General features: G+C 53.5%; 1 protein-coding gene across 7 annotated transcripts; it reads right to left on the bottom strand.

Moving 5' to 3' along the window:
- Nucleotides 1–429: 429 nt before the first annotated feature.
- SETD1A (SET domain containing 1A, histone lysine methyltransferase) lies at nucleotides 430–24,155 on the bottom strand. 7 transcript variants are annotated; one of them, XM_065924686.1, is made up of 19 exons: nucleotides 23,855–24,155; nucleotides 22,958–23,122; nucleotides 22,660–22,755; nucleotides 20,650–20,920; nucleotides 19,031–19,152; nucleotides 18,568–18,797; nucleotides 17,436–18,288; nucleotides 16,498–17,280; nucleotides 15,813–15,989; nucleotides 15,592–15,679; nucleotides 14,640–14,797; nucleotides 14,422–14,509; nucleotides 12,785–13,126; nucleotides 4,359–5,423; nucleotides 3,761–3,933; nucleotides 3,558–3,668; nucleotides 3,259–3,378; nucleotides 1,358–1,495; nucleotides 430–1,260 (listed from the first exon to the last, which is right to left on the bottom strand). In XM_065924686.1, exons 2-19 carry the CDS (start codon nucleotides 23,105–23,107, stop codon nucleotides 1,087–1,089), a joined length of 5,139 nt encoding a protein of 1,712 aa, XP_065780758.1. In that variant the 5' UTR covers nucleotides 23,108–23,122; nucleotides 23,855–24,155; the 3' UTR covers nucleotides 430–1,086. The 7 variants fall into 7 exon arrangements, with proteins under 7 accessions (XP_065780758.1, XP_065780757.1, XP_065780761.1 ...); XM_065924685.1 differs by having other exon boundaries at nucleotides 23,871–24,155; XM_065924689.1 differs by having other exon boundaries at nucleotides 23,910–24,155.
- Between the last annotated feature and the right edge of the window lie 357 nt (nucleotides 24,156–24,512).

Raw genomic sequence — 24,512 nt, 5'->3', positions numbered from 1 at the left:
TGGTTCCAGCAGAGCTTGTGGAATGGGGATGGGGGAGCAGAACCTGCTGGGTGGGTGCTGAGTAGGGGTTTTTTGGCAGCTGCAGAACTGGGCAGGCAGGGTGACCTCACTCCCGGCGCATGACATCAGTGTTTCCCTCTTGGTGGACCTCCCAGGAGAACCAGCAGCTGTGGCTCTGGGAAGGGAAGGGAGGCCTGACCTTGGCCCGGCTCTGGCTGGTCTTGGCGGGGATTTCTGGATGGTTGGTCCAGACTATCAGGTGGCCCAAAGTGATGGGGGCTGAGTCTGCAGGTCTGGGCTCTGGCCCCAAAGCCCCTCTTCCCACCCCAAACTGCAGGCCACCTGTTCCCCCACGATCTTTGCTTGTCCCGCCCTCTGTCCTCAATCCCCATCCCACCCTTTTCCCAAAGATACTGACCAAGCACTTTTGTACAATAAAGTTTAATCACAATTATAAAAATGTGGCGTCGGGTTTGCGCTATTAACATATGTACAGTCCAGCCCAACAGGAAGGGCCTGCCCCTCACCATCCTGGCCTGGCAAAGCCAGAGCTTCCAGACACCAGGTGGGAGGGTGACCCACGGGTCTGGCAGGAACAGAAGATGAGGCAGGGTTCCAGGCACGGAGTCCCCAGGACTGGGGGCGCAGGGCCCCCTCCAGGGGGAGAACATGGCCACTGCCCCCTAGAGACCCCTAAACTGGGGAGGGGTGCACTCAGGGCACAGAGGGGGAGTCCCCATTAACACAAAGCATGGGGGCTGGGCGGCCCCCCAAGAACAGGATCTGTACAGGCCGGCACCCCAGGTTTCCACAGGAAACAGCTGCTGGCAGCTACAAAACATTTACAGCTTCTTCTCCGCAAAGAAAAAAAAAATTGGGGGGTATGGGAGGGAGGGCAGGGGCAAGAGGGGTCCCGCAGAAGGTGCCTCAAGGGACTCAGGCCCCCTCGCTGGGCTCAGGGTCCCCAAGCCCGCATTCCAAGAGGGGGCAGGTGGGCCCCCCTGAGCCCACTAAGGCTGGGAGCGCTGCGAGCTCGGGGTGGCGAGGGGGAATAAATAGGGGTGAGGGCACCAGTCCTGCCCCACCTCAGTTGAGGGAGCCGCGGCAGCTCTCCGTGCCGCACAGACACGGGATCTTGTTGTCTTCCAGCGGAAACTTGTAGTCGTAGGTGATCTCCTCATCCACGCCGATCGGCTGCTTTGAGTAGATCACGATCTTCTTCTGGGACTCGATGGTGATCACCTTGGCATAGCAGTTGGGCTGCGGGCCGAGGGCAGCGTCAGTGGCGGCCGCCCCCCACGCCCCCAGCTCCCGCCCTGTCCCCTCCCCCGCGCCCTGCCCGGCCCCGCCCGCGCACCGTGCAGCAGTGGTTGATGAACCTCGCCAGGTTGCCGCACTTGGTGGCATCGATGATGGTGTCGTGATCTACCCGGAACAGGTAGCTGCTGCCAATGCCCTCCTGCACATAGCGCTTCTCCCGCATGTCGGCCACCATCTAATGGGACAGGGGGTGATGGTCAGGGGGCTGCCCCTCAGCTTCCTGCCAGGCCAGGCTGGACTCCACTGGCCCCTGCAATCAGGGGTCTGGACGGTCCCCCAGTTGCCAGCCCGGGAGCCACGCCGGCCTGTCCTGAATCCACAGATCTCCCTCCAGCACCCACTACCCCAAGGCGCTGACTTCTGACTTTGCTTCTAGGACTTCCTCTGATGAACACCTCCCAATACCTTTGGCTGCTGTCATGACAGAGGCACCCAGAGGAAGGACCCAGGGAAGTATGAACTGGCCACGGGGCAGGAGAAGCAGCCACTGGCTCCTCCCAGGGGGGGTCTGCCTGATCCATGGGGGAGCCCCCAGACTCTTAGGGGCTGGGATGGTTCCTGAAATGACAGTGCCTATTTCACGGACTGAACCCTATGCATCTCTTCTCCCAGGACCCTCTTTTCACGTCGGGACCTAGAGCTGCCGCTGTCTGCATCAGGGCCCACATTCTCATGTGAGGAGGAGTAACTCCTTTCCCAGTAAACAGCCCGATAAACCCTCACCCTCTGCACTCTCCCTCTGGGCAAACTCACTCTCTTCCAGGCCTTCAACAGCCAGTTAAGTGGGGGGACTCCTCCCAAACTCCTACCTCCAGCCAAAATCCACCTCAGTGGAACTGCTGGGCGTCACCCATGAGACATCCCCTGGGCACTGTCCTGACCAGAGGCCTCTGACCACACACCCGCTCCTCCTCCTCCCTGGCAGCCTTTCCTACTCCCAGCTGCTAAAGGCAGTGCCTGGAGAAACTGTCTTGCCTCAGCCCTTGCCCTCCATCTTCAGAACCAACTGGCTGCCTGGTTCTGCCAGCTACCTGAAACCCACTGCCTGTCCAGGCCACCCCCACCATCAGCCCGGATCTCTGCAATAGCCCCACCTAGTTCTCTCTTCAGCAGTTAGATGGAGCTTACTAACCTCCAAATCCTCTCCTGCTTACTGCTTCAAGGTAACTTTTCTCACCAACAGCCCAATCTCATTAACATGGCTCCCAAGCTCTGTGGCATCTGGCCTCCACTGGCCCCTTGGCCTCACTTTGCTGCCACTGGCCCGAGTTTTCCAAGTGACCATACTGACCTCCTCTGCTCCTAAGACTGTCCTGCCTCCAGGCCTTTGCATATGCCTCCTACATTGGGGAGCATCCTTTCCTCTTACTCAGGCCTGGGAATGCCTCAGCATCCTTCAGCTTCTGCTTTAAATGTCACCCTACTGCTCTTGCCTCCCTGAACATCTCCTTTCATATCAACCAAGCACCAGTCTTTATTGGAGTTACTTGTTCAGTACCTGTCTTGCCCACTGAACTGTGATGTTCTTTAAGGTAGACATAATATTCGTCTTATTTCGTGCTGGATCACTAACATCTAGTTTACTAGCTGTTGTTTAATTGCTCAGTCGTGTCTCTTTGTGACCCCAGCCTGCCAGGCTCATCTGTCCATGAGATTTCCCAGGCAAGAATACTGGAGTGGGTTGCCATTTCCTTCTCCAGGTGATCTTCCCAAATCAGGGATGGAACCTACGTCTCCTGCACTGCAGGCAGACTCTTTACTGCTGAGCCACCAGGGAAGCTAGTTTACTAGGATCCATGACCAGTTGTTGAAGGAAGGAAGGGGAACAAAACAGGCAGGTGTCACTGGCTAAGTCTGGGAGCCAGGTGAGAGCATGGGCTTTCACCCAAAGGCTGCGTGGTTCTCGCGTCAGGTCAGGGGCGAGGGGTGGGGCCTCACCTGGCGAATGTTCTGACCCACGTATTCGATGACCATCTCGTCAGCGGCGATGGGTTCCATGGCAAACAGTCCCCACTCGTGGATCCGGCTCCGGCCGAATCGAAGCTTCTTCTTCCGGAACTAGAGGGCAGAAGGCAGACTGTGCCACTGGGCATCCCCTTCAACCCAGCCACTGGCCACTCCTCAGATCTCCGGGCCAGAAGTGCTCTGGCCACTCGTGCCCGGACCACCCCAGGGGTCTCCATGATGACCCCTTCCCACAGTGCCCCTGCCCTCCTCAGCTCCCACTCCTCCCTCACCTTGAGCTGGTTTAACTTCAGCAGATCGCTGTCCATGATGGCAGAGGTGCCGATGGCACTCAGCAGCCGCCGCTGCTCTGACCGGCGCTCCGAAAGCACACGGTTAGTCCCCTACGAGGAGCAGGCCAGGGAGGAGGTAAGTGACATGAGAACTCACGGAAAGAAGATGCTGCCACTGGGCAGGTGCTCAGGCAGAGCCTCACCTGAGTATCTGCTCCTTCTAGCTGCCGGGCCGAGACGGGGCACACGTCCAGATACCGGTCCTTCTCCTTCTTGCTGATGGGGTAGTAGCCTTCGCTGCGGGCTGAGCCTGTCTGGTGCTCCCGGGGCCCATCTTGGGGCCGCCGCTTGCGTTTTGGAGTGCTCAGGTTGGTGAGTGCAGGGTGTCAAGGAAGAGAACGGGGTGCTCCCCAGTCAGATCCCTGGGGCTCTGCTCCCCTCTGTCCCCCCACCCAGTCCCAGCCCATGGAACGGGTGACTGGCCTTAGCTGGAAGTCCTGAGCTTACTCACTGTTAAGACAGAAAAACAGACAGAAATGTCTTAGACTCCACCTTTTCTGCCACCAAAACTTCAGAAGGCAAAAAACAGGCATGAAGCAGAGAGAAATGGTTACTTGGTAGCCAGAGGAGAAATACCCAAGCTGAACATGGCAGAGAATGGGCCAGGGAAGGACGTAAACACAGGCCCAGGAATGATCGCAGGAGGCCAGTGCCTGGTCAGCGACCCCAGGGAGGACCCCACCTCCACCCCCAGGCCCATCTCCCTGTCCCGAGGAGACCAGCCTCTGGGGCTCAGGATATTGGTGTGCTGGACCCAGTGGGTGTCGTTCAGCCAGTCGGCCCCGCTAGTCTGCTGCAGAAGCCGTTCGTATGTCAGCCGCAGGTAGCTCATGTCCTCTAAGTCCAGGCCCGAGTTCCAAATGTCATAGAGGATGGTCATCTGCTCAAACTCGCTGCGGGGATCGAAGGTGGGGGGCGGTGGCGGGGGCGGTGGTGGGGGCGGCCGCCGGCGCCGGGTGTGCGAGCGGAGGCTCCGCCTCCGAGTGGCGCCCTCGCCGTCGCTGCTGCTGCTGCTGCTGCTCTCCGATGACTCCGACTCCTCTTCCTCTTCCTCCTCCTCCTCCCCGTCCTCCTGCTGCTGTGGCGGCTGCTTTGGCTCCTCCACCTCGGCCACCACCACCTCCGGGGCCTCGAGGACCTCGTCTGCCGGGGAGCTGAAGAGGGCCGCAGGGGCCGGAACGGGTTCCAGGGGCCGAGGGGCAGGCGTGGAGGGTGGCGGCAGGGGCGGCGGCGGCGGCCTGACAGCCAGGGCGTAGTTGTGCTCCAGGAGAATGTGGCTGAGCAGAGGGCCTGGGCGCTCCGCCTCGTCCAGTGTCTCCGTGGCCTCCGAGTCGTCGGCGGTGGGCAGGGTGGGCAGGCCGCGTCGTGCTGGGGTCAGGGCCAGGTCAGCCAGCACGGCCAGGTCCACTTCTGTGGCCGGTTCAGCCTCCTCTTCCTCGGCGGGGCGGCCTCGGCCTCCAGCCCGGTTCCGGCCTCCTCGGGACACCTCCTCCGGCCAACTCTTGACCAGAGAGGCGTGGTCGAGCGGCAGGTTGCGAATGGTCCGCTCCACAGCCCGGGGGGCTTTGCGGGAGGCAGGGCCGGGAGACTTGACCTGTGGTGGGGCTGCGGGGGGAGGCTCTGGGGCCGGTGCCTCCTCCACCGCTGAGAAGGAGACAGTTTTCCGCCGTTTCTTGGGTGGGGGCAGGAGAGGGATGGGAGAGGAGGGGCGCTCGTCAGGGCGGGGGGTGGGGGCCGGGGGTCCAGCTGGACCAGTTGGCTCTAGCGGAGGTTGGGGTGCACTGGGAGGCGGCTCCTCGGTGGAACCTGGGGAGGGAAGCACAAGGAAGGGCAAGTGTCAGCTTCTCGGCCAAAGTGATCAGATGGATTTGATGATGGAAATTCGCTGGGGGCAGGCAACCCGCCAGCCTCCCCTGGGAGTCCACACCCCAGCCGCCCACGCTCCTCACCTTCCGCCAGACACTCCAGCCTCTCCCACCTGCCCTGTCATTAAGAGGGGTTCCCCTGATGGGATGGGATTTTGCATCTGCTCATTCATACCTTCTGCAAACACTTCCTGAGCACTATGGGAAAGTCTTTGTGTGGATCACAACAAACTGTGGAAAATTCTTAGAGATGGGAATACCAGACCACCTGACTTGCCGCCTGAGAAATCTGTATGCAGGTCAGGAAGCAACAGTTAGAACTGAACATGAAACAACAGACTGGTTCCAAATCGGGAAAGGAGTACGTCAAGGCTGTATATTGTCACCCTGCTTATTTATCTTATATGCAGAGTACATCATGAGAAATGCTGGGCTGGATGAAGCACAAGCTGGAATCAAAACAGCTGGGAGAAATATCAATAACTTCACATATGCAGATGACACCACCTTCATAGCAGAAAGCAAAGAACTAAAGAGCCTCTTGATGAAAGTGAAAGAGGAGAGTGGAAAAGATGGCTTAAAACTCAACATTCAGAACACTAAGATCATGGCATCTGGTCCCATCACTTCATGGCAAATAGGTGGGAAAGCAATGGAAAGTTACAGACTTTATTTTTTGGGGCTCCAAAATCACTGCAGATGTTGACTGCAGCCATGAAATTAAAAGACGCTTGCTCCTTGAAAGAAAAGTTATGACTAACCTAGATAGCATATTGAAAAGCAGAGACATTACTTTGCCAACAAAGGTCCGTCTCGTCAAAGCTATGGTTTTTCCAGTGGTCCTGTAGAGATGTGAGAGTTGGACTATTAAGAAAGCTGAGCGCTGGAGAACTGATGCTTTTGAACTGTGATGTTGGAGAAGACTCTTGAGAGTCCCTTGGACCGCAAGGAGATCCAACTAGTCCATCCTAAAGGAAATCAGTCCTGAATATTCATTGGAAGGACTAATGCTGAAGCTGAAGCTCCAATACTCTGGTCACCTGATGTGAAGAACCGACTCACTGGAAAAGACCCTGATGCTGGGAAAGACTGAAGGCGGGAGGAGAAGGGGACGACAGAGGATGAGATGGTTGGATGGCATTATCAACTCAATGGACATGAGTTTGAGTAAACTCCAGGAGTTGGTGATGGACAGGGAGGCCTGGCATGCTGCAGTCCATGGGGGTCACAAAAGAGTCGGACACGACTGAGCTACTGAACTGAACTGAACTATGGGAAGGCTTCCCTAGTGGCTCAGATGGTAAAGTATCTGCTTGCAATGTGGGAGACCTGGGTTCGATCCCTGGGTCAGGAGGATCCCCTGGAGAAGGAAATGACAACCCACTCCAGTATTCTTGTCTGGAAAATCCCATGGACGGAGAAGCCTGGTAAGATGTGACTGAGCGACTTTACTTTTAACTATGTCAGGTATGAGGAAAACACCTTTGAAGCCCTTCTAGAACTTCTAGTCCAAGGAGACAATCACAAGAAACACAGGGCAGCCCAAACTCTGAAGGGCAGGGGTGGCGCTCTGAGGAAACTTAACTCTTAGACTCTAGTCTTTTTTTTTTTAACCAAGACTGGTGGTGACAGAACCTCATCCAACAATCAGACAGACATCAGACAACTTCTTTTGCCAACTGCATTTTGTAATCAGGATGCAACTGCCCAGATCTGCCCAGAATTAAAGTATCCATGATTTTGACCACAAACAATATTCTTTGTTCTGTGAGGTTAAAATATATATACAGTGTAAGAAATTGAATCTTGTATTAAAAGGCTTTATAAATTGCACTGGAGTCTCACCCCAGTGAGAAGGGTCAGGAAGTCCCCCTCAAGGAGCTGAGGTGGCACTTTATTCGGGCTTTTCCTTCACGCCAATGAAATTACACTTTTTTGGCTTTGGGAACCTTTTCTAAATGTACATATACAAATGCGTATGCCGTTGCAAAAGTCAAGAAGGGCACCTTCAGCACTGGCGGAAGTTACCACTGGAGGACACTGGGACAGAGACTGGGGCCGCCAGGGGTGGTAGGGTTGTGCCAAATGGGGTGGGGCTTTTGCTTTTTCTGTATTCTCTGATTTTTTTTTTTTAACATGAGAGAGCTCATGTATTACTTGTGCAGGTTTTTAAAATAAACAGGTATTAACCTCCTCCAACCTGCAACTTCTTTGTCTAAAATAAAATAGTAATACAACGTTACATGTCAATTACATAAATAGAAAAAGCTATATTAACAGGGAATTACAGCCATTCTCTTGTAATAACTTTTAATAATCTGTGAAAATGCTAAATCACTATGCTGTACACCTGAAACTAATATAATACTGTAAGTGAAGTATACTTACATTAAAAAATAAATACATTAAAAAAAAAAAGAGGCTGAGAGTGGACTAAGGTCCTCAGGATGAGGGGTGAGTGAGCGAGCAGGTGGTCCCATCTCTCCTGGCTAACGGGACAGGAAGCACATCCCCCCTCGGTGGGGACCCCCCGAGCTGCGGCTGCTCAGGCACAGTGCTCTCCCGGGGGCTGTCCTGCAGACCTGACCCATCCCTGTGAGGCCAGTCCATGGCCTTGCCCTTTCATCCTAGGCTGAAGCCACTCAAGAGGCACGGTCTTTCAGGCCCTGGCCCTTTGCTCACATGGCTCCCTTTGTTCAGAATACCTCACTCCTTTCGCCCATCCAGAAAGCCTGCACACAGCTTTTGAATCCAGCTCAAGGCCACTACCGTTGTGAAGACTTACCCAGTTTCCTCAGGTAGTGCTAGTGTCTTCCTCTCAGAACCAGAAGGCTGGTGGCTCTCAACTGTCAGCTTCAAATTTGCTGCACTAGATTAATAGCTAGTATTTTGTGTCAAGCAGTAATTCAAGCCTTTCACTATAGTAAATACTCACTTCATTTTCCCAACAACCCAATGATGTGAGTACTATTATTAAAACCATCTTACAGATACAAAGTCAAGGCAGAGAGAGGTTGATAATCTGCCCAATCACACAGCTAGCAAGTGGCAGCACAAGGCCTGTGCCCCAGGGCAGCCTGGGATCTGAGTTTGGGATCTTATCTCCTGCTCCATGCAGCTCTGCACCTCCTGGCCTGCAACTCCGTGGCTGCACATCTGACTCTACCATCCACAGAGCTCAAGGGCAGCCGACACCAGGTCTGGCCTGAGCAGTGATCAACATGCCTCCACTGCCTCAACCAACATGCCCCCAGCCTCCTGTCTGTCGAGGCTCCAGACACCCCCGGGCTGTCAGCCAGGAGCAACCCACACTCTGAAGCTAGTGAGGCCCTGGGTGCTGGTCTCTAGTCCCCTAGTTCCTACAAATCCTCTCCGTCTAATCCATTCCCATGCTCCAGGGCAGCCCTCTCCTCTGCCCCAACCTCCCACCCTAGCCTACTGTGCCCCTGGCAGCCTGGTTCTAGAGAAAACCCAATCCCTCCCCCAACGCAGCTTCTTCCAGAGACTTCCCTTCTGCTCCCCATCCTGAAGGAAAGCTGGCCATGCCTTTCAGAATTCTGGGAGACAACTTTCGGGGTACCTGCCCACTCGATACAACTCCCAGAAGCCACTGTTTCCACTGTATGACCTACCCCACTTCCTGCCCCCAGGCCAGCATTAACTGATGGCTGTGTGACCCAAGCCAACCCAACGAGAAACTTCCCGGGGGATAAGGATTCAAGATAGGAGGGGGTCTGCCTGGGGGGCAGACATATTCTGCTGGAATGGATAGGAGAGAACAACCATGTGCAGCAGAGAATGAACCAGATGGGAAGACAAGAAAGTCAAGGTCTAAAGGTGTCAAGGCCCCTGTCCTTGGAATCCACCAGACCAGTCCTCTTCAGGCTCCGGCCATCAGACCACACAGGACTCTATCCAGTCGTCCCTGGTAGCTCAGATTCTCCTACCATTCTCTAAAGGCCTCATCTTCCTCTCCTCTCTCTCCTCTGCCATCTATCTACCTAGAGGGCTCTGACAGCCCACCTATTCACCAGATTCTCAGTCACTCATCCTCAGTTACCCTCCACCATCCCACACCTGACCTCATCACCCCCCTCCACCTCAGACTGTGACTCTGACCCCTACCCTCTGGCCACAGTTCTCCAGGTCCTTTCACCCCATCATACCTGTTCTATCATCCTCCAGCCCATCACTTTCCCCCTAAATTAACTTCACTCTTGGTCGTTTCAGATCATAGGGGCCCTCGCTTTGTCCTCTCCTATCACGCTACTTTCTGAAGCCTTCCACTACCTCTACCTAACCTGGAATCCACCCAATCATCTCTCCTCCTCCTCCATCTCTCCTCATCAACCTCAACGCTCCAGGCTCCACCCGTGCCCCCTCACGCTCAAAAACGTCCTGCCTGGGACTTCCCTGGTGGTCCAGTGGCTGAGACTCTGTGCTGCCTAGGCAAGGGGCCAGATTCAATCCCTGGTCAGGGAACTAGATCCCACATGCCACAACTGAGTTCACATGCCACAGCTAAAGATCCATAGTGCTGCAACTAAGACCCAGCAGAGCCAAATAAATAAATTACACACACACACATAAAGTAAAAAGAAATGTCCTGCCTTCCTACTAAAGAGAGGAAAAGGTGGCCTTTAGGCTAAGACCCCACAACTTCCCGTCTCCCTATTTACAGAGAGATCTGCATCTGACCTACAGAGTCCATCCTCCGCCTCCCCAGGTGGGCCGCTCCAGCAAGTATTCCTCTCTCTCTTGGTCCCTCCACTTGCTCTCTCTTCCCTTCAATGTATGAACACACTCAAGTCTCACCTACTTTGAAAAACTAACCCTCCATCAACCCTGAACTTTCTTGTCATCTCTTCAATACCAGCTGGGAAGCCTTGACCATCTCACTAAGCCTCACATTCCTCATCTGTAAAATGGGAGGAGCAGGGATGCTGTGAGGAGTAAATGAGGTGATATTTGCAGTGCACTAGGCCTAGAGCCTGGCACACGGGACCTACTCGAGAAACGTTCACTAACATTAGGTACCACGCCCCCCCAACTCTCTTCTTCCACAAGCATAGCTTACCCTTACCAAAAGAATGGTTATCTGTCACTTGCCCTCACTCCTTAACACCTTCTAACTTGAGCCACACTACTGAAATTGATAAGGTAACCTTATCAATTTCATAAGTTGGTGACCTCCTAACTGACAAATCCAACACTCGCTTTTCCTTTTGAGGCCTTCCAAAAATACAGGCCATACTCTCCTTTTGATACCCTGAGCTTTCTGGTTTCCTTCCCACCTCTCTGGTCATTCCTTTTCAGTCTCCTCTGGCTCCACTCTGCCCACAATCTCTTATAAAACAGTTAGGCTCTGGTCCCTTTCTCTCATTCCATACATCCTTCCAAGGTATACACATGTACTCACACCCATACTTACACATACCTATTGCACTTCCCACTTACTGTTTTCTAGAGCTTCAGATCTATTCTTTTTTAACATTTTATTTTATACTGGAGTTCAGTTGACTAACAAGGTTGTGACAGTTTCAGGTGTAGAGCTTCAGATCTATTGATTGAACTGCCCACTGAATGTTCCTACCTGGAGGTCCCAGAGGCACATGAAACTTGACCCCAATTAAATGCATCACACTTCTCCCTAGTTCTGGTTTTCCTTGAGTTTCCTTTCCTGGTAAGTAGTTTAACCGAGAGGTTCTAGCTCCTAAATTTCTCTCAAACCCTCCTCCCCACTTCCGCCCCCTGCATCCCATCCTCACTGTAACCACCCTGCTCTGGTTCAGGCCCTTCGCTTACCCGCATCCCATCAAACCTTCTCAGGAGCTGTCCCACTTCCTTCTTCACCTCTTAGAAATCCTCCCACTTTTGCCAAAATGATCCTCCTGACATGTAGATCTGATCACATCCGCTTTTTCTTCCTACCCTCCCAAAGAGTACTACGATTAATACCCCCTGACCTGCGACCTCATCAGCTCTTCTGCCACCCAAGGACTTCAAGAGGCTGAAAGGTGTCTTAGGGTTAATCAATGCCTCGATTCCTCCTCTCACGGGATCTGGACAAGAACAGAGTGCACCAATGCTGAAAGGTCTTCCTGTGCTCACTGCCTGTCTCAGACCACAAATTCCCAACAAGGTTCGAATGAGATCTCTGGAAGGCCACACACATTTCTACTTGAAAACTGAGTTAATTCCGTCATGAGAGTAACCCAAATTACCACCACTGCTTACCTTACTTACTGCAATAGCCTCTTAATCTCCCTGCATACACTCTGGCCCCTCTCCAAGTTTTCCCAGCCCTGTGTCTTTTCAAAACATGGATATAATCACGTCAGTCTTCTGATGGCATTCCACTGCCCTCAACATCAAGCCCAAATTCCTAGAGAGGCTTATTTATTTCCCATGACTCAGCCCTTGCTCATCTCTTCAGTTTAGGCTACCCTAGCTCCCCCTTACTCTCACTCTCCAGGTTAGCTTTCCTTTTTATCTTCGAGCACGCCATTTCCTCTGCTTCAGGGCCTTTGCACACGCTCTCCTGCCTGCCTTGGCTTGATTCTAGCCCAGTGGTGCTTCAGCAGGGAAGACTTCCTCACAGATGTGCTCAGGTTCTCTAAGTACCCAGACTTTCTTTCATTGCTCTTACAGTTTGTAGTCACAGAGTTTCTTAATTATTTTTTTAAGGAGAGACTAAATGTCTCTTCCTACAGATGGTAAGTTTCACGAGGGTGAAAACAGGGCCTGTTGTGCACACTTATCCTATCCCTCATCCCCATTCAATAAATAAGTATCTACTGCCTAAAACAACAGTTCACTCAGCAAAATATATTACATGTGTGATATAAAATGACAACTGAACGTACAAATCCACAAAGAAAAGCAAAGATAGAATTAAATTCTGAGTTCACGTTGTTAATAGTTATCACCTATCCAATCTGTCCATTTAAACCCAGGTATATACTGCACATTAAGGAAGAGGCTTAAGAAAAAACGAGAAGGAGAAATTTGCTAAATTGGGAATCCTCTCCTTAACTTATTTGAGAAGAGACCATTCTGTTTTTAGTAGCCAAACACCGGGTACAGCTAAGAAAATGGTTTCTGGCAGTGTGATCTGAGCGTGTCAGGCCATAAATGTCTCCAAGAGAGGAGTGACAGGAGAAGGTGACTCCTGGCCAACTTTGCATGTTTTCCAACGAAGTCACACGTATGCATACAATTAATAAATGTCAACCCCACCGTTCCCATGAAGACAGACACACACATACACAAAGACTCTGACAGCAGCTCCCCACCACCTACCTGCAGGTCTCGCAGGAGATTTCTCCTGTTCGGGGAGAGGTGTGACTGGGGAGTCTTCAACCCGCTCTGGCTCGGGCTCCTCTGCCGGTGCTGACAGGGGCGTGGGGACATCTCTGGGAGGCGACGATGCTGCGGGTATGGTTGCTGGCTGCTCCTCTTCATCTTCTTCTTCCGAGGAGGACTCAGATGAGGAGGTGGAGGACGAGGATGAAGACGAAGAGGATGAAGAAGACGAGGAGCTGGAGGAACTGCTGCTCTCAGAGTCCGACGTGCTATCATTCTCACCATCTGAGTCAGCATACAGAGAACATTTGGAGGACGAATCGCTTTCCTCGTCCTCGCCTGGAAATCCAGAAGGGGGAGTCAGGCGAGGTGAGAAGACCCCTCACTTAGTTAAGCTGTGGGTTCATTCACTGAGTCACTACTAGGGATATGTGAGGCTCTGTGCTAGGTGCTGGGGACTCCTAGCCACAAGGAGTTGGAGAGGCACACAATTTGCCTACAGTGTGATAAACTCCAGTATGAAGGGTTGGTTGTGGGGGGGGGGGTCACGGTGCAAGCAATGGGAAGGCCCGGATTCTGCCTGGTGGATCAAATCAGGGAAGGCATCTCTGCGAAGGAAATGCTGACATCAAGAAGGACAAGGAAGAGTTCACCCAGCAGACCCGGGGGCTGAGTGGGGATGTCATAGGTAAGAGACGATGGTGCCCTTGGAAGAGATACTGAGGCAGTAAGACTGACAGGAACTGGTGACCACATGGATGTGAAGGGGTCTGCACCCCTCACTCTTAGCAGATGACTCTGCCCTCTACTCTCCTCAGAGGGAGGCTCTCAGACCATCGTTCTTACAATTCTGGCCTCTGAAATGGCACCACTAGGAGGCATTTCTTCACCATCAGCTATAACAGAGCCCATCTTTCCCCCATTCCCTGAGCCTGTTCCTCCTGACCCCACTAATCTAGTTCATTTTCTTCAAAGCAAGCCTCTCCACTGCAACTGCTGCTATTTGTCCACTTGTTTGTCAAGTGCCCGCCTCCCCTCAGGCTAATCGCCAGCTTCAGAAAAGCAGGAAGCACCTCTGCCTTGGTCATTGCTACGTCCCTAATACCTAGAACGGTGCCTGGCTCAGAACAGGGGCTCAGCATCTATTTCTGAAGAAAGGAATGAAGAGAGAGACTGACCCATGTACCCAGGTTTCAGTAAATGTGGAAGAATAGACACGTGTTCAACTGAGGAACAGAGTTGGGTTCAGTGACAGCAGCAGCAGGCAGGGGAAGAAGCTGACAGAGCTCGGTGGCCCAGCCTTAAGGGAAGAGCAGTGCCTGAAGGGGGAAAGGCATGGCGTGGCAGCAGCAGGGGCCGCAGGAGAAGGCAGCCCCTTCATCTTGGGAAGAGAAATAGGCTGTGCTAGGTTGTCTTCATGAGAGGGCCTGTTTCTGAGGAAAGCAGGAGGGAGTATTCTGGGTGTTGTTTGCAGTGGCCCAAGGGTTCCAAAGAATGAGGCTAAAAGGCAGTTGTTGTGGGGAAGGCAATGACGGCCAGTCCATCAGTGGGCGGGTCACACGGCACGGGAAGGGCTGGATGGGTGGGTGAATCTCTCCCTTCCCAGAATTCACCTGCACACCCTGGATGCTTACCGTCTGATGCTTCTGTCTCCTTCTTTGCAGCATCCATGGCTTCCTCACGCTCTTCATCTTCTTCATCTTCCTCTTCATCCTCCTCATCCTTAGGGAAAGGGATAATTGGGAATTAACAGGAGAAGGACAGCTGGTCCTCTAGGAAGCGTGGCCACCGGGGCCCCAGTGCAGAGAGAAGCTGGCTATGGCGGCAGGAACTCAGAATGCCGGCTCCTCACCTTCTCTGAGGAGGACTCCTGGGATGCCTCCTCCCCCTCGCTGTCCAGAGCAAAGGACTTGCGGTGCTTGCCCTGGCTCTTGCTTCGCTCTTCATCTCGTTTTGGGGGCTTGGTCCCCGGACGGCCTGGCTCTCCAACCTCCTTCTCTCGCTCAGCATCTAGGCCCAGAAGAGGGGTAGGCAGTGCAATTTACCACCAGCAGTAACAGCCCCATTTGGTGAAAGGAACTCTGCACACACCTCCACCGGCCTTTCTTACAGTCCCACCACGCAGACCTTGTTTATAGACAAGAAGTTGAGGCTCAGCAGAGAAACACACAAACTGCAGAGTTCCTTCACACTTCACACAGTTTTAGACACACCAGACCCATTTATCTTTCATCTTTTTCTGGGCTGGGTGAAAGAGGGAGGTGATTTCTTTTAATATCTGGCCCAAAAAAGTCTCGGGGCAGCACCCCCTACTAAAGTCAACAGGTCTCCAGGGAAGCAGATCAGATTTAGAAAGGAAGTTTCCCAGCCACGGAAGCTGTCAAGCTATATAGCTCAGACTTAAGACAGATGGGTAAGAAGGGTGCAAGCATGCTTAAGCATTAAATGGTAACTTTGGATGGACAGTCTATCTAAATTCACATCTCAAAGAGCTACTTTATTATAACTTTGTTTCAAATCTTCACTTGGTTTCTTGCCCTCAAGACACCTTCACACCCTTCACCCCTGCCTCTTGCTTTTCTATCAGAATCTACAGCCTGCCAGGCTCCTCTGTCCATGGAATTCTTCAGGCAAGAATGCTGGACTGGGTAGCCATTCCCTTCTTCAGGGAATCTTCCCTATCCAGGGATCAAACCCAGGTCTCCCGCATTGTAGGCAGATTCTTTACCATCTGAGCCACCAGGGAAGGCCATTAGAATCTAAGCAGACTGTTTCCCCCTTTTTCCTTCACCTGACCTACTCACCATCTTCATCTTCCTCAGCTGGAGTAGAAGGCCGGGGCCTCTTTTCCTCACTGGCCTCTGAAATTTCCGAAGGCTCTTTTCGCTTTACCTACAAGATGAAAAGAGATTGGGCCATTTAAAACCCAAACACTCATGGTTCCCAACCACCCTTATTCTAAGGAAGGGAACTCCGCTTTCAACTCCCTCCCCACCCAACGAGGCAAGATCATAGTTCTGGGTACCTTGAAAGAAGGGAGCCGCAGGGCCCCTCTCAATCCTGATCCAAAGGCGAAGGCTTCGATGCCGGTGGTACCGCCACTCTTGGCCCAGTCTACGAGGGACAGCAGGCCTGGCTCTTTGAGCTTTGTCTTCTCTTTATCTTCCTCCTTGGCTTGCTGTTTAGCTGCATTCTGGAATGGCTGCAAGCAGAAGGAAGACTGAGCCCCAGAACCCAGGCGCTCCCTCCTGCCTCCTGCCTGAGAACTACTCCCAGGCCCCAGGAATACAGAAAGGCGTCCACTCATTTCTCCATCTGACATACATCTACGCCACACCTCCCTCCACCAGCCCCTGTACAGGCACCTTCTCAAAAGTCCACTCACTCCATCTATCAATCTTACAAAGCTGCTGCTATTACTCCCACTCTACAAATGGAGACACTGAAGAGTGAAGCCCAGAGAGATTTAAGGGCTTTGTCTACCACAAGGCAGTGGTGGAACCAGGACAAAGCTCTTCTGATTCCTACGTTTTCTACTGTTATGTGTACCCTCCAACTCCCCTGTGCTCAGCTCTATGGACCACTGAGCGCCTAGTCTCTCCACTCGCCCTGACCACCTCTCTTTTCTAAACTGTGAAGCCTGAAGCCGCCAGAGGTCTATTTCCACCAACGGAGCCCTGGTCTCTCCAGTCCCAGGCACTGGCCCTCACCTTGGCCTTCTCTTCCTTGCTCTCCCACCACTGGTCAAAGGCTCCAAAGGCCACATTCTCCACCATCTTGCGGTTGAGGTCTCGCTGCATGATGCTCTTCATCTCCTGGACCAGGGTGGCCAGTACACGGCCCACGGTGCCTGCCGATGGTAGCGCCTTGCCCTCGGCCAGCTCTGCTTCCTCCCGGGGGGGCAGCCGCGCCTCTTCTCCTGAGACTGAGGAGGGCAGGGGCTCGGCTGCCATGGGCAAAGGCAGGTGGTAGGCCTCCCGGGAGTATGCCCCTCGGCCTTCTTGCCCTTGCGCGTACAGAGCATATGGTAGGCCATAGGCTGCCTCTTGGTGGGGTGGGAATGGGAGGAAGGCCTCCCCAAAGGCCCCACCGGGGGGACCCGCTGAAGCTGCGGTCAATCCTTTGCCCTGCCGCAGCTGGTGGAGCCGAGTTAACATCTGGGTCTGCATCTGGAAGGACATGGGCATTCCTCCCCACTGAGCCCCGAGTCGATCCATGAGCTCTAAAGAGTTCACAAAGTCATAGATGTGGGGGGGTGGTGGAGGAGGAGGGGGGTACTCGGGAGGCGGCGGCCCATCGGGTCGTGGGGGGAGGAGGTAGGCAGGCTGGTGGGGAGGATAACCAAGGGGAAGGGAAGCCAGGTAAGGAGGGGGCGGGGGAGGCGGCGGCGGAGGGGGTGGAGGTTGCTGGGGGGGTGTCGGGGCCGGAGGGGGTGAGCCGCCCCTGTCGTCGTCGGAGATTTCCATGTCCTCTCCAGAAGAGCATGGAGAAGCCTGTGGGGCGCAGAGGACGGTCACAGGAGGCTACCGCCAGTTCCGTGGACTTTCCCCAAGTCTCTGTTCCCTTGCCCAGTTCCCATCCTTCACCCCTAGGCCCAAGCCTGCTCACCCAGATCCCAGGCACTTCTGTGGGCAGACCCCAAACTCACCTGGCTCTGTCCGTTGGCCTTGGGCGACTCCCGGGTACCTCCTGGTTCCCCACTCCCTGTAGGTGCCACATCCTCAAAACTCGCCGGGGCCGGAGGGGGTGTGCAGGGCCCGTGACCCGGCCCAGAAGGGGCCTCGCTCCCTGTGTCCCGAGCCCCCGGGCCCGTGCTGCTGTTCTCTTCCTCTTCCTCGGTGTCAGAGGCCAGGAAGGAAAACTTGGAACGCTGCTCCTTCAACAACATCTCAATGCGGGAGTCCAGGCTGCTGTGCTGAGCAAAGGGCACGCTCTCGTTGGTGGTCTCTGGGGCTGGGGAGCCGGAACGGGCAGGTGAGGCTGGGCGCGGGGAGGTTCGAGCTTCTTCTCTCTCGGGGCTGGGCCCCCCGCCGCCTCCCCCTCCACCAGGTTCTGGAGGCTCTGGGGGCGGAGCTTCGGAGGCAGGAGGCCGGTAGTCCTGGTCAGCAGGCCGGTTGGGCTCGGGGGGCAAGTAGGAGGTGTAGGATGGTGTGAAGCGCTCAGCGGTATTTTCAGCAAAAGAAGCCCCGGGGGGCTCGTCCCGAGTTGCCCGGCGGGGTGGGTAGGAAGCATGGCGTTGGTAGCGATTCCAGCTTTCGTAATACGCTGGGTAGTTTGAGTCAGAACTGCGAAAGTGAGAGGACGAGGAAGAAGAGGACGATGAAGAGGACGAAGACAACGAGGAGGAAGAAGAGGAGGCGGCGGCGGCGGTGGCTGCAGTGGTGGCGGAGATGGCGGCAGAGGTGGTCGTGGGGGCCGAAGAGGTGGAGAAATGGCGGCGGGAGAAGGAATCTTGGTAGCTGTTCTCTGACCGCCGGGGCTTGAAGGAGGTTGAAGTGGTGCTGGAGGAAACGTGCAGCGGTGAGTGGAGTCAGCTCTGTATGACCAAACCCCACCGCCCCGGCCATCAGGACCCAAAGCCCTCTACACTGCCCCCAAAAGGAGATCTAATGGCTGTTGGGTTCCTAGTCACAGAGTAAATTCCCCGAGGACGGGGTGTGTTGGCTGAATCCACAAGGAACCAAGACCAATTATTCCCAACTCCCTCTTTGAGACTTTGGGTTCCTTCTTCCCAGGCAGCTCCCCACATCTGAGGGTCCCAGAGGGGCTTTCCGTTGCACCTGCTGGAGTAGGCAGAGTCCTGAGAGTAGGGGGTGCTGCCCCGAGACGTGTAGGGGGTTCCTTGGGAGGACTGAGGGGTGAACTGGCCGAAGGAAGACGGGGTGTCCTGTCGGCTGCTGGAGAAGCTTGTGTCCTGGGAGCAGGGGGTGCCGTTGCCGGGAGTGCCCACCACAGCCGAGCCCGCCGGGAAGGCAGCTGTGTCAGACGAGGAGCGGCGGCGGGAGTCAGTCTGGGGGGAAGAGAGTGCGGCAGGGAGAATCGAGAAGAGATCAAGCACCATTTGACAACATGACCTTCACCAAACCAGGAACCCCAACCCCCGGCTTTGGAAAGCAGTGAGGTGTCCTTTCTTTGGCTCTTCTAATACTTTAACAGTGAAGTCCAGAACTGCCCAAAGCCTGCCCCTGGTGTCTAAGTACCAAGCCCGTAGAGTGAGGGCGTCACCAACTATGAGCCTCTCACCGTCTCCGTGGCTGCACCAGAGCCTTGGAACTTCTCACTCAGGGCCTTGCCCCCAGTGGGCACCGTCTGAGGGGTGTAGGAGCCGTTGACTATCAGTTCATAGTATTTCATTCGTTGTTGACCTGGATGGAAGAGAATGGGAACGGATGGAGTCAGATGGAGGAACAACTCGTTTCAGATTTTGTATTCCCACTTCTTTCTCAGGCCTCAATTTGCTAAGATTTCCTGGAGTCTAGGGCCTTTAAGTTCTGCTACCTAGTCTCTACTCGGTAGCTACTACAAACAACGTATCAAGTGACCCTTAATAGTTTACAAAAATACTTCTAATGTCTGTTACTATGTTTGACAATCACCAGCAGAGAAAAGCATCCATAACTCTGTTGTACAAGCTTAAAGAAAACTGACCTGCACAGAGTGGTGAAACCTGAATTCAAACCCAGTCATCTCAAGCTGGACCCCACCATCCTCTTCGTCCTATTAACTACAGCAGTACGATGGCAGCCTGAAGGTTAAACTCAGCCCACCGTTGTGATTTATTTGCCCTACACACTCACTTAACGTATTGGGAAGGGTAAGGGAGAAACCCACTAGTTTGGGACTTCCCCAGTGGTCCAGTGGCTAAGACTATGCACTCCCAAGGCAGGGGGCCCAGGTTTGGTCCCTGGTCAGGGAATTAGATCCCACATGCTGCAACTAAGAGTTTGTATGCCACAACTAAAGATCCTGCATGCTGCAACTAAGACCCGGGTACTGCCAAATAAATAAATATTTTAAACAAAAACAAAACCCACGAGATTTCACACAAAAAACTAGATTTTGGGCTTAAAAAAAATCTGCTACTCTTCAGCCCCATGTACAAATTGGCTAGTGTCAGCTAATAGCTACCACCTTCAGATGCCACAGCTGCCACAGTCCCCACCCCTCCCTACCGCTACTTAGCGCAGAAGTCCAGGCTGCTTCATTCACCTAAGTTGCTGCTGCTTAGTCCCTCGGTCATGTCTGACTCTTTAGGACCCTATGGACTGTGGTCTACCAGGCTCCTTTGCCCATGGAATTCCCCAGGCAGAATGCTGGAGTGGGTTGCCATTCCCTTCTCCAAGGGATCTTCCCAATCCAGGGATCAAAACCGGATCTCCCACATTGCAAGCAGATTCTTTACCATCTGAGCTACCAAGGAAGCCCATCACTCACCTATATATGTCCCTAATTCTCCATCTAAAATTTGAAAACCAGAAAAACTCAAAACCCAGTGTTTTTTAGAACTTGGTGCCCAAACCTGATCTGAGGCTATTTATCATCGTTTTTATTCATCCTACGCAGTGTGACTCTTCAGATTGTTTCTCACAAAATACAGTCATACACTAAACCATAGCTGCCCCAACCCTGCCAGAGACAACACACAAAGGCCCGTACCTGTACCATAATCTCTCTATAAAATTCTGACATAAGAAACATGTGAGAAAAAAAATTAAAAAAAAAAAGAAAGAAAGAAACACGTGGCCCAAGAGTTTCAGAGGAGAAATCACACAGACCTGACTACTTGCCGGACCCCAAGAGGCATTTGTGCGTACTATCTCTGTCAGAACCCAACCCTGCGCAGCAGGTGAGGGAGCCCTCACCTTTGATGTCGAGCTGGGCATGGATGATGTTGCCCATGACGGAGGTAAGGTGGAGGTTTTTTACTGTTTCCTTGGCTCCCCGAGTGCTGGTGAAAAGCACACGGGCCAGGCCCAGGTGCTTGCGAGTACGGGGGTGGAGAAGAATCTCCACCTCTTCCACCTCACCATACTTTCGGCACATATCCTTCAGGAAGGTCTCCCGCACGTTGTCATTCAGCCTTGCGAATGTCACTTCTTTCAGTGGGATCTGTCCGATATAGAACTCATCCAGCTGTGGAGGGGACAGGAGTTAAGTCTGGGGTCTCACTACTGATCACCACGCCTTGCCCCATTGGGAAACTTTAGTGAGATCCATGAGGCTAAGAGGGAGAGAATGGGGAAATCAAGAGGCAAGGGGATAGGGAAGGGGGTCCCAATAAAGGATACATCTATCCTGACCCCTCTCTTCCCTGAATTCTCTACACAGAATGATGGCAAGAACCAGAAAAAGAAATGTACAAAGTGAGAACTAAACATTCATAGAAGGAACCAGTTATATGGAAATAATTCACTAGCTCAGCTTTCACTAAGTGATTCCCAAGGACGGGGCACTCGGAATACAAAGATGGAGAAAAGAGAGTTTTATGCAGAAAAGTAGACAGGACAAACAGACACGCACAATCACAACCTGACACAAGTGTCAACAAAGGTGTAGGACAGGGTGTTTGGGAGCCCAGAGGACAAAACCTTTGCTCAGAGAGGAGGCAGGAAAAAATTCATAAAGGTGGTGTCATTCATACTGGACTTTTCGGATAAACAGAAGTTCACCATAATGACAAGACCTGTAGGGAACATGACTATAAAATAACTTGGCATTGCCTAGAAACTCCAAAGCACACAGTATGAGAGAACACAGGTATGCACTATCGAGGCAAGAGATGAGGCTGGCCAGACTAGTAATCATACATGTCAATGCACAAACAATGTGGACTTGCCAACAAAAATAAAATAAGATGACAGTAAAACCAAAGAGACAAATGACAGCAATAAATGGAGAAGAGAACAGAGGCAGGGAAATCAGGGGAAATGAACATAAGACTCTGTATTAAAGGAACGGGAACAGAAATAGAAAAATTAATGTAAAAAAAAAGAGATGTGTTTAGAAAAAGAGTCAGCACGACTTGGTGACAGATTAAGGACAGAAGAACCATAGGATGACACCCAGGTTTCTAGCTTGTGCAGCTGAGTACACGGTGTTGCCATTCAACAGCAAAAGGAAAATGGAAAGAAAAGCTGGACGAAGCGGGTGAAGATAATTATTTTACATCTCCTGAGCTTGAAATTTTTGTGGGGCCTCCAGATGGAGCTGTCCCTCCACCAGGCAAATAAGTCTGGAGTTTCAAGAGATCTGGAAGTCATCAACACTTCAGTAATAGTCAAAGTTGTGGATGGGAAAGACACTGTCCAGGAAAAGTATACAAAGTGAAAAAAAAGGGATGCGGGAACCCCACAAGTGAGTTATTAAAAGGAAGAAGAAAGAGTTAACAAAGGAGATTAAGAACCACCAGTTTTCTAGACCCAGTCCTCCAAGGACTGATGAGTACCCTGCCTGGACAGAGACATGGGAATCCTCTGAGGAAAAAAGACAGAGTAAGCAAGAGGAACAGAGGACTCCAGGGATGGAGTCCCTGGTGCTGTCACTCCCCTTAACTGAGAAATTAGGGTAACACACAGGATACATTTTACTATGGACAGTCTAGAAGTACAATGATTGGTGTAGCAGCTAGACCTGTCTTCACCCTTCAAAAAGTTAACACCCTTTTCTAGACACCTAACCTATACCTTTCTAGAAAATAAACACACCTCCTGTCCACAACAACTCAGTCTCACAACCTCAGAGATTACTAAATCTATTATTACTCTTTCACTAGGAAAACCCCCTTTCCCTATGCTACATTAAGACTAGACTACCAGGATGGATCCTCCACACCCTCCAAGGGCCACCACACCAAGAGAATAGCAGAAACGTACCTTAAACTTAGGGACTGGGAGGGAAAAGTCTCTGTTTTTGGACCTGACGTGGCAACGGGGGTCTTGGAGGTCCTCCACTGGTATATACTTTGAGTCCTAGGAAAATAATCAGGAACACAGAGACAGCTCAAGGTGAAACCACAGTGTTGATCTCTACAGCCCCTCTGGAGTCCCACGAGCAAAAGAGCTGGGTTCTGGTTGTCCACTTTAAAGAAGGCAAGTTCTAGGTGACGAGCAGAGGTAACACAGAAGATCGGGTTTGAGTTCCCTAGATCTGGGGAAGGCCTGGGACACTCACGTTGACACTAAAGTGGATTCCATCGTATCTGTACACCTTTTGAGAAGGCCTGCGTAGGGCAGGGTCCAAGGCAGGATCCACGATGAGCTTGTAGTTCCTCCACTGGAAGCTCGGGGCCTTCTGCCCATCTCCCCCACCTTCCTGATCCATCTTTGCTCATTTACACTGCAAGGAAAGAGGGATAAGCAAAGGGGTTCACGACTTAGGCCCAACTCCCTTGCTGCCCCTCACTGACTAGCCCCGACTCCAGGTAACTCTCATTACCTCAGCTTCCATACCTCACTCACCATGACCGGAGGCTCCCCCAGATTTTCTCCCAAGTACCTTCTTTCACCATAACACCCCATCCTTTCTCCACCTCCCAACTCTCCCCTCTGGCCCCCAGGCCCATCTCGCGCCCCCTTACCTTCCCGCTTTCCCTAGCGCGCGCCCCACTTGGCCTCGGCGCAAGACCCCTCCCCCGCCCCCTGGCAGGCCCCGCCCCCTCCCGCCTCCTCACCGGCCAGCGGCCCAGGCCAAGCCCGGCTCCCGCTCCCACACACCCGCTCCCGTCCCCGCGCCCCGATCCTCTGGTCAAGAAGTGGCACCTCTTCGGGGCGTTGGAAACACCGCGAGACCGAGCCCGAGACCCGGCTTCGGCCCTGAATCCGGGCGGGGGGGTGGGGGAAACGCGCGCCGCTGCCCTCTCCTCCCGCCCCGGCGCGTTCTGCCCCCCCCATCTCCGCGCACGCGCGGCGCGGCCCCACTCACCCGCTCGCGGCGAGCGGCTCCCCCTCCCCCCACCCCGCGCGGCACCTCAGCGGCGCGAGGCGGCGGCGGCGGCGACAGCGCGAGACCCGGCCCCGCAGCGGTGGCGGCGGCGGCGCCCCCCCACCACCACCTCCCCGGCGCGCGCACCAAACACCACCGCCACCTGCGCGAGGCCCAGCGGGCACAGCTTCTACATTCGCACTTTCGCCACGGGCGACTCCGGGAGACCCACGGGGCCGAGGATAGCGGCTTCGCCTCGGCCGGCGGCCTATGAAGCTCAAGAGTTGCGGCCCAGTGAGCCTGGAGTTTGGCCGCATCCCCCGGAGAGTGGACTTCACCACGACTATCCAGCTGCTCTGGCCTGGGATCCTTGACGAATCGGCGGCGTTGAAAGCAGCGACTAATCCCAGAGGAAAAGGGGGCGGGGCGAAGGGGAGGAGGCCAGCCAGAGCTGGGGAGATTTGAGTGGCGCGTTGAACAGGCGCAGATTCGTCAGGCGGGTGGGGCGAATCGGTAGACAGGATGCGCGCTCCTTTGCTCCTCTTTCCTGCCCCTTCCTTAAGCGACCAAAGGTCTGAAAGGCTGCAGATTCGCCACAAGTCCTGGCCTCAGCTGTTGCCTCCCTTCACCAGCCTTGGTGGAGTCAAGAAAATAATGCCTGGTTAGCCAAGCCCTGTTGGCAGAGTCGGCCACTTCTCCTGGATCTTTCTTACTATCACAATTCAGAGGACTGCTCAGTTCCGACCTGGGGGAAATGGTTACGGAGTCCGATGAGAATTTTCAGCCGAGTATGAAGGGGCCGGAA

This window comes from Muntiacus reevesi, chromosome 2 (genome assembly GCF_963930625.1).
Source record: "Muntiacus reevesi chromosome 2, mMunRee1.1, whole genome shotgun sequence".
In the NCBI taxonomy this organism is placed as follows: domain Eukaryota; kingdom Metazoa; phylum Chordata; class Mammalia; order Artiodactyla; family Cervidae; genus Muntiacus; species Muntiacus reevesi.
Note: the sequence above shows the minus strand (reverse complement) of the source record. Positions and strands in the feature narration are given on the sequence as shown.

Excerpts from the sequence above, each read along its gene's own strand:
- SETD1A (XM_065924686.1), bottom strand. The coding sequence starts at position 23,107 with ATGGATCAGGAAGGTGGGGGAGATGGGCAGAAGGCCCCGAGCTTCCAG. Across the intron at positions 18,798-19,030 it reads CTGGTGCAGCCACGGAGACG|ACTGACTCCCGCCGCCGCTC; the intron begins GTGAGAGGCTCA and ends TCTTCCCCCCAG. Across the intron at positions 13,127-14,421 it reads GGAGACAGAAGCATCAGACG|GCGAGGACGAGGAAAGCGAT; the intron begins GTAAGCATCCAG and ends CTGGATTTCCAG.